Source organism: Gastrolobium bilobum, unplaced genomic scaffold, assembly GCF_033153095.1.
Source record: "Gastrolobium bilobum isolate Gb01-03AN ecotype WA unplaced genomic scaffold, APGP_CSIRO_Gbil_v1 utg4527, whole genome shotgun sequence".
NCBI lineage: Eukaryota > Viridiplantae > Streptophyta > Magnoliopsida > Fabales > Fabaceae > Gastrolobium > Gastrolobium bilobum.
The window spans coordinates 3,833-19,807 of NW_026896171.1; the positions used below are offsets into that span (position 1 = coordinate 3,833).

Consider the following 15,975-nt stretch of genomic DNA (forward strand, 5'->3'; position numbering starts at 1 on the left):
TTGGCGCCGTTGCCGGGGATTGAAGGCATACATTGTCAAACTGTTTGATCTTGAGTTGTGATTGCTAATTGAGTTCACTTTTGTAGATTGTCAATTGTTTAGATTTTATTTGTGATTCTGATTCTGATTTTTTATTTTATTTTTTCTTTTATAATGCTTATGTTAATTAGTTTAAATTTTTGTTGTAGTTAATTTCTGTTTTGTTTGTTGTTATTTTTTTGTAGCTTCATCTATAGCTTGTTTAATTTTATTTTTTTGTTGTGGTTAATTTTTTTAGCAGGGTAATTTTAGTTTGCTTTTGTTTGTTGATTCTGTTGTTTTATTTTCTGAGTTGTTAGTTACATTTTACTGATTTTTTTTTTCATTATTCATAAATTGTGCTGGTTGCAATTTCTTTGTTGCGAATCTTTTTCTTTGGGTGCAATTTTTTTTTTCTGTTAAGTCTCGATTGATGGTACTAGGAAGTGTATGAGTGACACCCCTCATCATTTTGTAGAGGCTTTTGACCCTGAACCAGAGAGGACTTTTAGGATTAGGAGGAGAATCCAAATAGCAAATAGGCATTTGTCAAACCCTGATTTTGAAGAGATGGAGAACCCAGAAAATGGGAATAATAATGAGGAACAACCTGGGAGAATAGGGAACCAACCAATGGATGATAATGATAGATCCATGATGGACTTTATCATTTCTGTCTTGGATGAACGTGATCCAAGCATTGTCCAACCTGTCAATAAAGTGCCTTTCAAATTAGAACCTATCATGTTTACCATGCTGCAGAATATGGGGCAGTACCATGGGTTACTTTTAGAGGACCCACACAAGCATCTGAGGAACTTCATTGAAGTGGCTAATACCCTTAGGAGGCCAGTCATCTCAGATGATGTTTTGTGATTAAAACACTTCCCTCACGGACAAAGCCAAAGAATGGCTGAACTCCCTTCCATCCAACTCTATAACAACTTGGCATGAGCTAGCTGAAAAGTTCATCATGAAATTTTTTTCCTTCCAATAAAATAGTGCAAACCAAAGGCAAGATCACCAATTTCATGCAGAAAGATGGTGAGACATTAGTGGACGTGTGGGGAAAGTTCAAACTGCTTCTTAAGCAGTGTCTAAACCATAGATTATCATCTTGGGTCTTGATACAAACCTTCTAAAATGGTTTAAGCTTTTAAAATAGAGCCCTAGCAGATTCAGCTGCAAATGAGATGTTTATTTTAGGTCCTTCAATCAAGCCCATGAGTTGTTAGAACAAATGGCTCAAAACTACTCCCAATGGCCTATGGAAAGGTCTCAGCCAAGAAGAGTGGCTGTAATGCATGAAGTTGACTCCATGACAGCATTATCAGCCAAGGTTGATGCACTTTCAACCTTAGTTAGAACCCAAGGTCAGACCATAGAGGCAAATTTGGGTCAAATAGTAACATAGTCATTGCTATTTCAGATTCGTCTCGTGATTATTTTATTTTTATTTTTTATTTTATTTTTTAGATTGAATTAAGTTATAACAGTTACAAATTTTAGTGAAGTTAAAAACGCCAAAGATCCTTGTGGGAACGATAACTGGGACTTAAACAAGCCTTATATTACTTGTTGTCGTGTATACTTGCACGCATACTTGTATAACTGTTAGCAAGGCAACAAGTTTTTGGCGTCATTGTCGGGGATCAAAGGCGTACATTGTCAGACTGTTTGATATTGAGTTGTGATTGCTAACTGAGTTCACTTTTTTAGATTGTCAATTGTTTAGATTTTATTTGTGATTGTGATTTTTTTTTTGTTTTTCTACTTTTATAATGCTTCTGTTAATTAGTTTAAATTTTTCTTGTAGTTAAATTCTGTTCTGTTTGTTGTTATTTTTTTGTAGCTTCATCTATAGCTTGTTTAATTTTTTTATTTGTGTAGTTAACTTTTTCAGCATATTCCTGGAAATTATGATTCCCGAATAAATAAAATTTATCCTTTACCAAACGTCCCATAATCTAATTTGATAATTGATAGTTGTTATGAGCTGCTACTAGTTATGCAAATGGGTTAGGCCGGTTTATAGGGGCCTACGACCTAACCTATATCATGTCAAGCTTGGCCTATTGTGTTTAATTAATTAGAACAAGACTAGACTTTAAAGAAACCTTTTTAGAAAGCAGAACATAGCCGTTTTTTATATGTTGGACCTTTAAGCCTACAGACCGGCCTATATCATATTATTTATTTTAAATAAAATAAATAAAGTTATTATTTTAATGATTTTAAATACTAAAGTAATATATATTTTTTATTATTGAATGTTTAATAGAATTAAACAAGCTAACAAGTCTAGGTCGAGGCTCCTAAAGTATTTTACACAGGCCTAATATATTTAAGCTAAAGCCTAGCCTAATCTATTTATATCCCTGGCTACTACGTAACTTATGTTAAAAAATTTTGCTAAGTAAATACCCTTTTTAGTCCCTAACAAAAAATACGGTACCCACTTTAGTCCCTTACAAAAATAAATTAGTCAGTTAGTCCTTAACAAATTCAAAGTGGACCCATTTAGTTGAAATCATAGTCCTTCACAAATTCAAAAAAGACCCATATTAGTCTCTCAAAAGGACTAAAATAGGTCCACCTTGAATTTGTCAGGGACTAACTGACTAATTTATTTTTGTAAGGAATTAAAATGGAGATCGTGTTTTTTGTTAGGGATCAAAAATGGTATTTACTCGTTTTTGTTTAGTATACAAGAAGAACAAATAGACAAATAACTCCAATTTTTTCAAAAAACTTTATTGAATGTTAAACAATGCGTGATGTAAAAGGTGTAACAATATATTTTAGGGGAAAGTGTGTATTATTGTGAAAGATATAAAGTTGTGTCATTTTAACTGAGAGAAAGAGATAAATCATGGGAGAGAGAATAAGTGAAAAAAGTTTTAAAGGTGTGAATCTCACCTCTTTGTGAGAGTGAAAGGATATAAGGTGTGAATCCCACCTCTTTGTGAAAGTGAAAGGATATAAGATGTATTATTTAAAATGACACACCTTTTTTCTTATATTTTATATAAATTATATTATATTTTCTCATATATTAGAGGCAAGATATTTCACTTTATATTCACAAAAATTAAATGGGTCCTATCATTTAAAAAAAATACAAGTGGCACATCTTTCCATAATGTGCAGGACAGAATTGGTCTCTCTTGTAAAATTTTCTATATTTTATTTTGTACTTTTTAATTCACATTCATTATACAATATACATGCATCCGATATACCTTAAATGCGGAGTATTAAAAAAAGAAGAAGAAAAGAGTGCACTCTTTGAGAGTATCGTTTGATCATCACGCCTTAAATGTACTCGAACTATCGTGATTATTGACATTGAAACAATTCAAACAATATGCTGATGCAACACACGGAATCATTCCTACTAAGTACTCCGTCGCCATTCGCCACCATCGAGAGGGAGATCAAAATTCGAAGCGGGAAAAACACACACCCTAAACAAGCAAAAAAGGAGCAATTGAAAGCGTGGAACCATAAAAGGATATAATCCAAAATAAGCAATGGCGCTTCACCGTTTCACATCCAAACTGCGGAGCTATTATTACTGATACACAAAAAAACGAAACTATTGCGTTCCCTCTCTCACTTCTCTTTTCATTCTCTTCTCTTCATCTTTCAGCTCTCCAAACCCTAGAAACTTCCAATCGAAGCGATTCATCTCGATTTTTTGTTTAAGTGCTGTTTTATTCTTTGGTTACTATTTTTTTTATCTGTTGTTCGCCATTTTCTTTCTCATTTTTTTGTTTCATTCATTGTTGTTTTTAAAGCATATGAAGAGGTCTCAGAGTAAAATCGCCTTGAAGAATGGCAGCAAAGGGGATGAGGTTGACGAGAATGTGAGAGAATCGAAGCATCCTCCATTGAAGCGGAGAGCCAGTGCTCGCATCCAAGCGATTATGCAGAAAGCAGCTGACGAGCTTGAGGTCGTAGAAGACAAGAATGAAGGTAGCGAGATGGCCAAAGAGAACAAGCTCCATAGAAAAAGTCGTAGTGAAGAGAGTGTTGGTGAGGCAGAGGTAGTAGAGGTAGACGTTCGTGAGGTCGAGGTTGTGGAAGGAAGTGTGTATATGGAGAATGAAGTTGGTGTTTCAGCTGAGAGGAGTGAACCTCTCAGTGTTGACGAGACAATTAGGCTGTTTAATGAGCATTACCTTTCTCATCTTCAGGTTTGTTGCGTGTTTGAACCCGATCTGGGATTGGACTTCGGTTCTTTTGTTTGTTGATTTGGTTGAGTCTATTTTGTTAATTTGGCCTCTTCTGGTGGTTGAAGAAAAAGAAGAAAAAGCCGGAAGTGTGCGCCAAGCTTGAGGTTGAGGATGTGGGAGGAAAGGAGGATACTGAAAATGCAGTTGGGGTTTTGGCTAAAAAGAGTGACTCTGTTAAGGTGAAGGAAACGATTAGGTTGTTTAACAAGCACTATCTTCATTTTATTCAGGTTTGTTGCATCTCGCACTCTTTAGTCTAGTTGATTCACTTTGGTCTTTGGTATGCTCTGGTTGAAGCTATGTTTCTAACACGTACAGGAAGAAGAGACGAGATGTGGGAAGATACAAGCTGAAAGGAAAGAAGCTAAAAAGGTTTCAAAATCTAAGGTTGGTTTATTATTAAGCACTGTTTGTTATTTGTGTGTTATCATATTTATGTCGTTATCTCTCCCCCAACATAAATTATAAGAAAAAAAAAATGCTTACGAGTCCATTTCTTATGTGAAATAATTCTGTAATGATCTTACTTGGGGATGGAAATTTTGAACTGTGTGCTACTATAAATATTGTATATTACTTTTCCTTTGATTGGAACTTTTGGTGGTTGGTTGTCTTTAGTCTGCTACCAGCTGAAACCGACTATTAGCTGCTTGCCCTACTAGGTTTTTTAGTGATAACAGGCTTTTTGCTAGGTATGACTCTGGACTTTTGGTTGGGTATTAGCAAAATTTTCTTACAAGTATTAAGCTGCATTTTATTTCATTATTGGGCTAAACTATAATAGCATAACACTTGGGTCTATGCAGTGTCCGGCTCACATTTTTGCCCCCACCTCTTTTCCAATTTTAAGTTGGGAAGTTTTTTACATAACAGATGTTGTGTCTTCATGCAAACATCATTTACTGCTTGAATAGTTTTGTCATACAAGGCAAATATGCTAAATGTTTCTACCTTGAACGTTGTCAAACTTATTTTTGAATTCCCAGTTATAGTTTAATACTTAAAATGTATTTCTTTTTCCTTTTTGGTGAAGTGGTAGAAAATGTGCTTTTGTTAGTAGTGTGTTTCAATGTCTGTTAAGAGCTTTAAATCTTAGTTCATTGTATATTGAAATTTAAAGCTGAACTGTTTCGCTGAGTTTTTTTTTTTGTTTTGTTTTATTAATCATTTTACAATAAGCTAGCAACAAAACTTCTTGTGTTTTTTTTTGGTAAATAAAACTTCTTGTGTTAATTTATGTAGAAAGGCGCTCCACCTGAAGATTTAAAGTCCAAAGTCAAGAGGCCTGATTTGAAGGCCATGTCAAAGGCAAGTGAAATATAAATTTTTTTTTAGCGGAATCTTGATTGCAGGTGTCATAATAATTGTTTATGTGATGATCAAGTATAGCATTTTGCTTTCCTTTTATTTTTCAACAGCATTGTGATGAAATTACCTTATTCATCTTTTGTCTATCCTTGTTCTTTCTCTTGTAGTGATTGATGCCTAATATCTTATCAATTTTTTTTAATTGGTTAGTTAAGAGAGGTCTCTTAGTAACAATCTACTAGACTACTTTAATGACATAATATCTCTTAATTATGTGAAATAAACTTAAGTTTATTTTTTGATAATGTATAGTCTTAAATTTATTAATTTTGTTTTATATCATTTGTTTTGATTTGATTAATTGAAATTGATTAAATTGTAAATTCCAAAAACACTGCTCTTGTTATCTTTTAACACTATTTTCAAATTGGAGATTGTTGACAGATGATGAATAATAATGAGATACTGTACCCTGTGAAAAGAGTTGGCAACATTCCAGGTTGTTAGCTTCATCTTGTGTTGCTCTAACTGCTAGTCTTTTTTCATCTAAATGATATTATCTACATATTATCTCTCAATTCTCACAAATGTTATTTCTTATAATTAGCTTATCATATGCACGGTGAAATTTTGTTGTACTTGATAGTTCCTCATTTAGTGATTTTAATTTTTCTCTTAATGGCAGGTGTTGAAGTTGGGCATCAATTCTATTCTCGTTGTGAAATGGTAGCAGTTGGCATGCATAGTTATTGGTTAAGGGGGATTGATTCTATGTCCCTGCACAATAAAAAAAAGGTAATGCAATTTCTTTTTGGAATGTTGTATTTTCTTACTCTAATTTGGTTGGAGCATTAAAGATCACAAATTATACATGCATTTATCATACAATATATTTTTGAATTGAATGTTCAATATAAATCTATATTAGATGTTTACTTTTTCTCTCTTGATTGTCACAGCACAACAGCTATAAATTCCCTGTTGCTGTGTGCATTGTTTTGTCTGGCATGTATGAGGATGATGTGGATAACGCTGAGGATATTGTGTACACTGGTCAAGGTGGGCATAATCTGACCGGTGATAAGCGTCAAATTGCGGATCAAAAATTAAAGTTGGGTAATCTAGCACTCAAGGTGGGTAGGCATTTTGATGATATCTCAATACCTTTGAAATATGATAATAACTTGTTTCCTTTTAGTGGTATAATTGATAGATTAATTTTGCTATCTGCTTCATTAAAAAATGGGAATTATGGATTGTTTTTTGGTGGAAGGTTTATGCTATTGTACATAATAATAATGTCTGCAATGGTTGGTACATAATTAGAATCATATATATTTACAAATTATAAAATTAGGATGGGATTTGTTTAGTTGGGTTGAACTAGTGATGTTCAACTGATGGTATGTTGTAAATAGTAATTATGTAGTCATTTATTAGTAATTATGTAGTCATTTATTTGTATTTATTTAGTCCGTTACTTGTATATTGGGCCAAGCCCATTAGGTCAAAATTAGGTCAAGAAGTCTCTATAAATAGAGACTCCTATGTACAGATTCAAATACGATTCAATAATATTTCAAATACCCTTTTATTTCAAGCTGGTATCAGAGCTCTCGATCCTGAGGGCTCTGCTTCCACGCCTATTGTCTTTAGAACAAGAACCTTTTATTCTTTTTGTCTCTCGCTGCCATCAGCTGCCACCAGATTTTTTTTTTTCCGGGGACCTCTTGGACCGAGAAGATCTCTGTTATACTGGATCTCTGTTACTGTTCATCGTCTCCATTATTCCTCATCACAAGACAGCATCTGTTCATCACAATTGGACCCTTTCCCGGAGGTTTTTCAACTCCGAACAGACCCAGAAAGAACCGCGCTCACCGGACGACGTTGCTCCAGAAATTTCAGATCGGACGGCCACCGCACGCGCCCACACGCATCGCCCCTTCAACCGCGAGTGAAGCCCACGCGCAGCCAATCTCACCGGCGCGTGAGATCATTTTTCCGGATCGGACCACCGCGATCTTGATCTTTCCTTCATCCTCTTTCTGGATCTGTGCTCCTCTCTTTGATCGGACATCGTTTGGTATTTATTTGTGATTTTTTGGCTTCTTGGAGCTTTTCTTTGACCATTTTCTGTGCAGTATGGCCTCTTCTCAAAGGAGTTCTTTTTCAAAATTTTATGATGGTACCTCTTCTAGACCAAAGAGAGATGATCGATGGTGTTCTTATTGTAAAAGAACAGGTCATATCAAGGATTTATGCTTTCGTCTTTATGGAAAGCAATCTGTCTTAGAAAAGATGGCAAAGTTGCGTGGTCAAGCGCATTTTACTTCCTCTGAAATAACTCCTACACCTAATAAGACCCAACCTGCATTTCATCCAGATGAGTTGGAACGGCTCCGAACCATTCTTGATTCTATGAGTAAGCCATCTGATACTAGTGCTTTGACTATGACTGGTATGAGCTCCAAAACTTATTCTTTCCTTTCTTCATGTAATGATTTTAAACATTCTTGGGTTGTTGATTCTGGTGCTACTGATCATATGGCTTGTTGTGCTGACTCCTTTACCTCTTATCATCCTACCATTGGAACTCATACAATAGCCGTAGCTGATGGCTCTCATACATCAGTTGCGGGATCTGGTGACATAAACTTACAGCAGTCCTTACATCTTAAGGATGTTCTTCATGTTCCTAAACTCTCCACGAATCTTCTTGCTATTCATAAAATTACAAAAGATTTGAATTGTACTGTAACCTTCTATCCTACCCATTGTGTTTTTCAGGATCTCGCCACGGGGAAGACGATTGGTAGTGCTAAAGAGCAAGGTGGGCTGTACTATTTGGTGTCACAATCTCCTGCAAATAAAGTAACAAATCACATCTTGATGTCTCATGGTCAATCAACTGCTGATTCTTTGATTTGGCTTCATCATAAGTGCTTAGGTCATCCTCCATTTAGTTTACTCAAATCTTTATTTCCGTCATTGTTTTTGTCTAAATCTGTTGAGTCTTTTCATTGTGATGTTTGTGAATTTGCTAAGCATCAACGTGTGTCTTTTCCTTCTAGTATTACTAAGAGTGTTGAACCTTTTGATCTTATTCATTCTGATGTTTGGGGTCCCTCTAAAGTCCCTCATGGTTCTGGAAATAAATGGTTTGTTTCTTTTATTGATGATTGCACTCGTGTAACTTGGGTGTACTTAATGCGTTAAAAGTCTGAGGTACCACAACTGTTCTTTCAATTTTATAAAATGATTGAGACCCAGTTTGGTAAAAAACTCAAGAGACTAAGAACAGATAATGATACTGAATATGTTAATCATAGCTTTTCCCAATTTATAAGAAATAACGGTATGATTCATGAACTTACTTGTGTTGACACCCCCCAACAGAATGGGGTTGCTGAAAGAAAAAATCGTCACCTTCTTGAAGTGGCTCGTGCATTAATGTTTCAGACACATGTACCCAAATACTATTGGGGAGATGCTATTCTTACTGCAACATTCTTGATCAACCGTTTACCCACTCGGGTACTTGACCATGTAAGTCCTATTCACTCTATGACTTCTTTTTTCCCTTCTATTCCAACTATGATGAGTCTTCCTCCATGAGTGTTTGGGTGTGTTGCTTTTGTTCATGTTCATAAACATCATCGCAGTAAGTTGGACCCTAGGGCTATTAAATGTGTTTTTCTTGGTTATATTCCTGATAAGAAGGGCTACAAGTGCTATCACCCTAGTAGTAGGAAATTTTTTGTTTCTATGGATGTTACATTTCAGGAATCTGAGTCCTTTTTCCAAGGTCCTCATCTTCAGGGGGAGAATCCTTCACCAGAAATCTCATCACCTCCCTTCTTTGAGTTTGAATCATCAGTGTCTACTCCTTTACCTATGTCAGTGTATCCTCCACCTGGTCCTGTTCCTCCTGTGTCTGTTTCTCCTTTGTCTGTTCCTCCTGTGTCTGATCCTCTTGTGAGTAATCCTCCTGTGACTGATTCTCCTGTGATTGATACATCAAGTACATCAGAGATACGAAAGATTATGACACCTGAAAGAAGGAAACAACCCACATTGTCTCAGCAGCAACCTCAATCGTCTGAACCACTGGTAAGTCCTGAATCTCATATTTCTGATCATGATGTTAATACTTCTGATGACTTACCCATTACTACTGATTCTGATGATTTACCCATTGCTCTTAGAAAAGGAAAAAGAGCTTGTCCCAAGAAATCTTGTCCCTCCTGTCCCTCTTGTACTCAATACCCTATCTCCCAGTTTGTTTCCTCTGCTAATCTTTCTGTGCAGCACAAAAGCTTTGTTTCAGCACTAGACTCTATTGCAATCCCAAAATCAGTACATGAAGCCTTGAAAGATAGGAATTGGGCTCAAGCCATGCAAGAGGAGATGAATGCATTGGAGAAAAATAAAACATGGGAGGTTATTGATAGACCTACTGGAAAGAAAGCAGTAGGGTGCAGATGGGTTTATGCCCTGAAATATAATTCTGATGGAACTCTTGAGAGATACAAAGCTCGATTAGTTGCCAAAGGTTACTCTCAAACCTATGGCATTGATTATGAAGAAACATTTGCTCCAGTTGCAAAGATGAATACGGTGAGAGTTTTGTTATCCCTTGCTGCCAATTACAATTGGGATATAAACCAATTTGATGTGAAGAATGCTTTCCTCAATGGTGAGTTAGAAGAAGAAGTCTACATGGAAATTCCGCCTGGTTTTGATTCTGTGAAGGGAGAAAATAAAGTTTGTAAATTAAAAAAGGCCTTGTATGGATTGAAGCAGTCACCTCGTGCCTGGTTTGGAAAGTTTACTAAGGTTATGATGACCTTAGGATATAAACAAAGTCAAGGAGATCACACTCTTTTTTTCAAGCACTCCCAAAATGGGAAGCTTACTGTGCTCCTTGTATATGTTGATGATATTATTATCACAGGTGATGATTTTGTGGAGAGACAGATTCTGCAAACACGGCTTGCCTCTGAGTTTGAAGTCAAAGACCTTGGGAAACTGAGATATTTCCTAAGGATAGAAGTAGCTCATTCGAGCAAAGGAATCTTTATCAGCCAGAGGAAATATGTTCTTGATATTCTCAAAGAAGCAGGAAAGCTCGGGTGTAAACCCTCTAATACTCCTATTGAGCAGAATCACAAGATGGGCTATGAAGAGGAGAGTCCTCCAGTTGATAAAGGACAATATCAACGGCTAGTTGGGAAATTGATATATTTGGCCCATACTAGACCAGACTTAGCTTATGCTGTTAGTGTTGTCAGTCAGTTTATGCACGATCCAAAGAAGAAACATATGCAGGCAGTAGAGAGAATTCTTCAGTATCTGAAAGGTACTCCTGGTAAAGGGTTGTTATTCCGACGTGATGGCAATCTATCTTTAGAAGTCTACACAGATGCTGATTATGCTGGATCCGTGACTGACCGTCGTTCTACCACTAGTTATTGCATGTTTCTTTGTGGTAACTTGGTGACATGGAGAAGTAAGAAACAAGATGTGGTCGCCAGATCAAGTGCAGAAGCTGAATTTCGAGCTATGGCTCAAGGCATTTGTGAGTTACTGTGGCTGAAAATTGTACTTGATGATCTAAAAATAAAATGTGAGGGACCTATGAAGCTGCTATGTGATAATAAGTCCGCTATTTGTATAGCTCATAATCCAGTTCAACATGATCGGACTAAACATATTGAGGTCGACCGCCATTTCATCAAAGAGAAACTTGATAGCGGGTTGATTACCACTCCATACATTCCCACTGGGCGTCAATTAGCTGATCTATTGACAAAGGGGCTTCCTTCAGATAGATTTCAAGAACTTGCTAGCAAGCTGGGAATGATAAATATCTATTCCTCAGCTTGAGGGGGAGTGTTGTAAATAGTAATTACGTAGTCATTTATTAGTAATTATGTAGTCATTTATTTGTATTTATTTAGTCCGTTACTTGTATATTGGGCCAAGCCCATTAGGTCAAAATTAGGTCAAGAAGTCTCTATAAATAGAGACCCCTATGTACAGATTCAAATACGATTCAATAATATTTCAAATACCCTTTTATTTCAAGTTGGTAGCTGGTGTTTTTATCTACGGATGCTCAATAAAGATGTCTAATAATGATGAATCACTATCTCCGGCCAACAACTTAATGAGTAATATTCAGGGGTGCATGTGTGAGTTACTTGCGAAGTGAGAAGAAGGGAATGAATGTGCTTTGGGCACAAGATATGCGAGTGTGAAGGTTGTAAACATGGTGGTAAATCCTGTGAACAATGAAAAGATTATCCCCTCATTCACTCTGGGGTGTTATATAGATGAGGTGTAGGGAGGTCATGCACATAGTGGGTGTTTTGTAGGTGACTAGTGATGTGATAGTGTGCTTAGTGGGTAGTTATGTGTAGTGGAGGGCAGTTGAGAGAGAGTGGTGTAGTGGAAATGCATAATGTATGTCTAGAAGTGGGGAGAGGGAGTTGGGACCATTTAACTGGTCCAGAACAGGATTATATCATGCACAATTTGGTTTCATTTCGTAAGAACAGAAATAACCAGCCATGGATCCTTATTTTTGTTTTTGTAAACTTTTATTTTCATGCATTGTTGAAATTATTGAAGTGATATTTTTTATGAATCATGTTATTTGTTTTGGGAATAGGTTGTGTTTGTGAAATGTTATTTATATATCTTACGTTATATTTTTGATTATTTGTATTTGGGTAAGATTCCTTTTCCTTTACAATTGAACTCTATTTGTTGTACAAGGGCTCGTCTAACCTACATTGATCTCAATTATAGAACTGCGTTGAACAATTAGTTCCTATTAGGGTGGTTCGTGGTCATAAATCTTCGAGCAGTTACTCTGGTAAAGTCTACACTTATGATGGTTTGTACAAGGTAATTCTTTGAAAATATTACTCAAACATGTTTCTTATTACTAATTGGATCTCTAATTTGGGCAAAAATATCTGTATAGACTGCTTAAAAATCAAATCTTAATAATGAAAATATGGTTTTGTAGTTATAATCAATATCAACATCAATAACACCTTTATTCCAAACTAGTTGGGGTCTATGGCATATGAACCCAAATGAAAAGTGCAAAAAGATTGAAAAAAAAAGTTAAAAATAAAATTTAAAAAATATAAATAACATTATCCATAAAAAATAGTAGTGAACAAACAGGAAAAATAAATTAAAAGAAAGTGAAAATAAAGATACATAAGAAGACACAAAAGAATAAGAAAGTAAAAATAAAAAAATATACTGACAAAAAAAAGTAAAATAAAAATGGAAAGAAATTTAAAAAAGGACAAAGATAAAAGGGGAGGTAAATAAAGAAAGAGAGATAAAGAGGAAAAAGACCAAAAAGGGATCATCTAAAACATAGGAAGAAAAACGAGTCTAATCCTCTACCATGCAAATAGCCTTTTTCCAATCCGTTCTAAGACACACCGTCTACCAATCAATATTGCATTCCATTAAGTCTTGTTTTATACCTTCTCCAAATAAGTTTCTGTATATCTCTTCCTTTTTTTGTATCAAGCTCTTGGTAACAAACTTTAGTTTTTACCGGAGCATGACTGAGTCTTCTCATTACGTGCCTAAATCATCTCAATTTATGTTCTCTCATCTTTTCAGCCGTCGGTACTACTTTTATCTTTCGTCGAATATCTTCATTTCTTATCTTATCTATCCTTGTATGACCACACATCCACTTCAACATTCTCATTTTCGCTACTCCCATTTTATGCACATGTTTCCTCAACATTTAGCTCGTATAACATTGCATGCCTTACTGCTGTTCAATAGAATTTTTTTAGGGAATTTTGCGGTCACACAAAAATCCTTGTGCACTACGCCTTTTCATCCACCCTGCTTTGATTCTATGATTTACATCCTCATCAAACTTTTCATCTTTTGCAAAATTGATCCCAAACATCTAAAAGTGTCTTCCTTTATTACCTATTGTCCAAGCAGATGCACATAATCTTGATCTCCATCTTTTACCGCAGAAAAATCACACTGCATATACTCAATCTTGCTCTGGCTTAATGTAAATCCTTTAGACTCCAACATGTTTCTCCACAATTCTAGTTTTCTATTAAGACCAGCCTTGGTCTCATCAATAAGCACGATATCATATGTAAAAGGCATACACCATGGCACTTTCTTTTGAATATCTTTTCTTAGTTCATCCATAACTTGGGCAAAGAGATAAAGACTTAGAGCAGAACCTTGGTGTACACTTACCGTGATAGGAAAACAATTTGATGTTCCATTACAAATTTTCGTACATGTAATAGTACTATTATAAATATCTTTGATTGCATTGACATACTTTGATGGTATATTTTTTTTCTCAAGAACCCACCATAGAACTTTTCTTGGAATCCTATTGTAAGTCCTTATTTTTTTCTTGATATCTTTCTATTAATTGTCGCAACAAGAAAATGGCTTTCATGGTACATCTTCCTGGTATAAACCCAAATTGATTTACAGAGACTTTGGTCTCTCTCCTCAAGTGATGTTCAGTATTTGCTGTCTTTTGCTTATTTATTTTTCACTATACTTGCATTTTTTCTTGGAAGTAGGTGCCCTTAGTGGTTGGACTTGGACTATTGAAATGTCCACCAAACTGGGTCAATTATTTAAGATGTCAATTGGTTTATTTTTGGACGTAACTAGGTGCAACAAGGCACTTGGGCCATTAAAATTTTGCTGGTTGTATTGTGTCTTATCAAATTCCAAAGTATTTTGAAAGCAAAAAACACTTGACACATCTATTTAAAGGGGCATCCTTCGTAATTTCACATCGGATGACCAGGTCTTAAATATGTTGTCTAACATGAGGGAACCATCTTAAATGGTTTTTTTTTCCACCATTTTTTTTCCTTTATAGAAGGCACTCCAACCTTCTTCCTAATGATCTCATTTTAAATCTTTTCAACCCGGGTATGCACACTCATCCTTCATAACATTTTGTATTTAAATAAGCTTTATCTTTTACTTATAGTTTCCATTAGCTTCACAACATTCTGATCCATATCACATTGGGGCTATAAGTGAAATTTAATTAAACTCTTCATTTAATTTATAGGCAATCTCACAAAATAAATACCTGAGGCATTCTTCAGTTTATCTATTCTAGTGCAACTTAGGGGTCTGCTGCTAACAGGCTATTCTTCTTGGGGACGGATCCGTTTACAAACTTTTTTTGAAAATATTTACAAATTACACTATGTTCTCCCGGAAGAATATAGTGTAATCAGTGTTCTCCCGGGAGAACATAGTGTAGTTTGTAAGAGTTTGTAAACAAAAAAGTTTGTAAATATAACCTGGCTCATTCTTCTTTACCAATATATTTGCATAATACTGCATTGATATAATATATATAATCTCGTCTTGAAAATGACATTGTCAACAACAAGTCCACAAATCTTTCCATCTGATGTCGTTAGGATAAAATCCCTCTTTCTCTTCTCCAACTGTTTATCAAAGGCAATCTATTAGTAATAATTTGTTGAGAAAAGAATTGAAGCTTTCTTTTCATGATTGATTTTGGCACCTGAAACAATTGGTTTAAGGAGCTAGCATTGATGATAAATTTCTTCCAATTTGAATTCTTAGTTGTTATCGTAAGTGCATTTACTCTGGTCTCTAAAATTGCACTTTTTAACTGGTGAAACAGATTGATATGGAATATGGAGACACGATTTACTTCCAATTTTTGGTGTGATACTTCAAATCTTTTATGCCCTTTCTTTTCTTGTTTTGCAGGTTGTCAACTATTGGCTAGAAAAGGGAATATCTGGATTTATAGTATATAAATTTCGACTTAGGAGACTTGAAGGGCAGTCTACATTAACCACTAATCAGGTTAATTATATTTGTTCTAGTTTCATCTAGAAAATATTTTCTTGTTTTATTGCCTGTGTGTGGTAAAATCACTACATATTTATCATAAAGCAGAGGTTGGAATTTAATTAGAAGGCATTATATATGAAAATGGAGAAGTGAAGAAGCTAAATAAATTTTTATGGCTATGATACATTCCTCAGGATTGACCTTCAGTAATGTAGTTGTGACCTAGTGACTTGATAAACTTTCAAAGTGAAATAATGGGGATGTTGAATTCTGGTTTAAACATGTGAACGTAATAGCTTAACTATGGGAAAAGCAACGGCCCATCCATATATTTTGTTGCTATTTGATTTCTTAGATTGAGTTTGTTACACTTTAATTCTTACCCATTTACTTGTTTAGATATTGATTCTTTTTTTTTGGGAGGTTTTGGGGGTAGAAAGATGTAAATGGGGTTTCCCCATACCCTTCGGGTGTAGGACTGATTCCCCCTTGAGCCTCGAGTTGACCTTGGCAACAAGGTGCTTCT

At 35.3% G+C, this 15,975-nt stretch overlaps 1 protein-coding gene across 1 annotated transcript; it reads left to right on the forward strand.

The window, feature by feature from the left end:
- Positions 1 to 3,404: 3,404 nt before the first annotated feature.
- LOC133298099 (histone-lysine N-methyltransferase, H3 lysine-9 specific SUVH4-like) lies at positions 3,405 to 15,491 on the forward strand. Its single transcript, XM_061497333.1, has 9 exons — positions 3,405 to 4,217; positions 4,322 to 4,486; positions 4,575 to 4,643; positions 5,499 to 5,564; positions 6,009 to 6,063; positions 6,250 to 6,359; positions 6,524 to 6,697; positions 12,381 to 12,479; positions 15,363 to 15,491. The coding sequence occupies exons 1-9, from the start codon at positions 3,822 to 3,824 to the stop codon at positions 15,489 to 15,491; spliced, it is 1,263 nt and encodes a 420-aa protein (XP_061353317.1). The 5' UTR covers positions 3,405 to 3,821.
- The last annotated feature ends 484 nt before the right edge of the window (positions 15,492 to 15,975 follow it).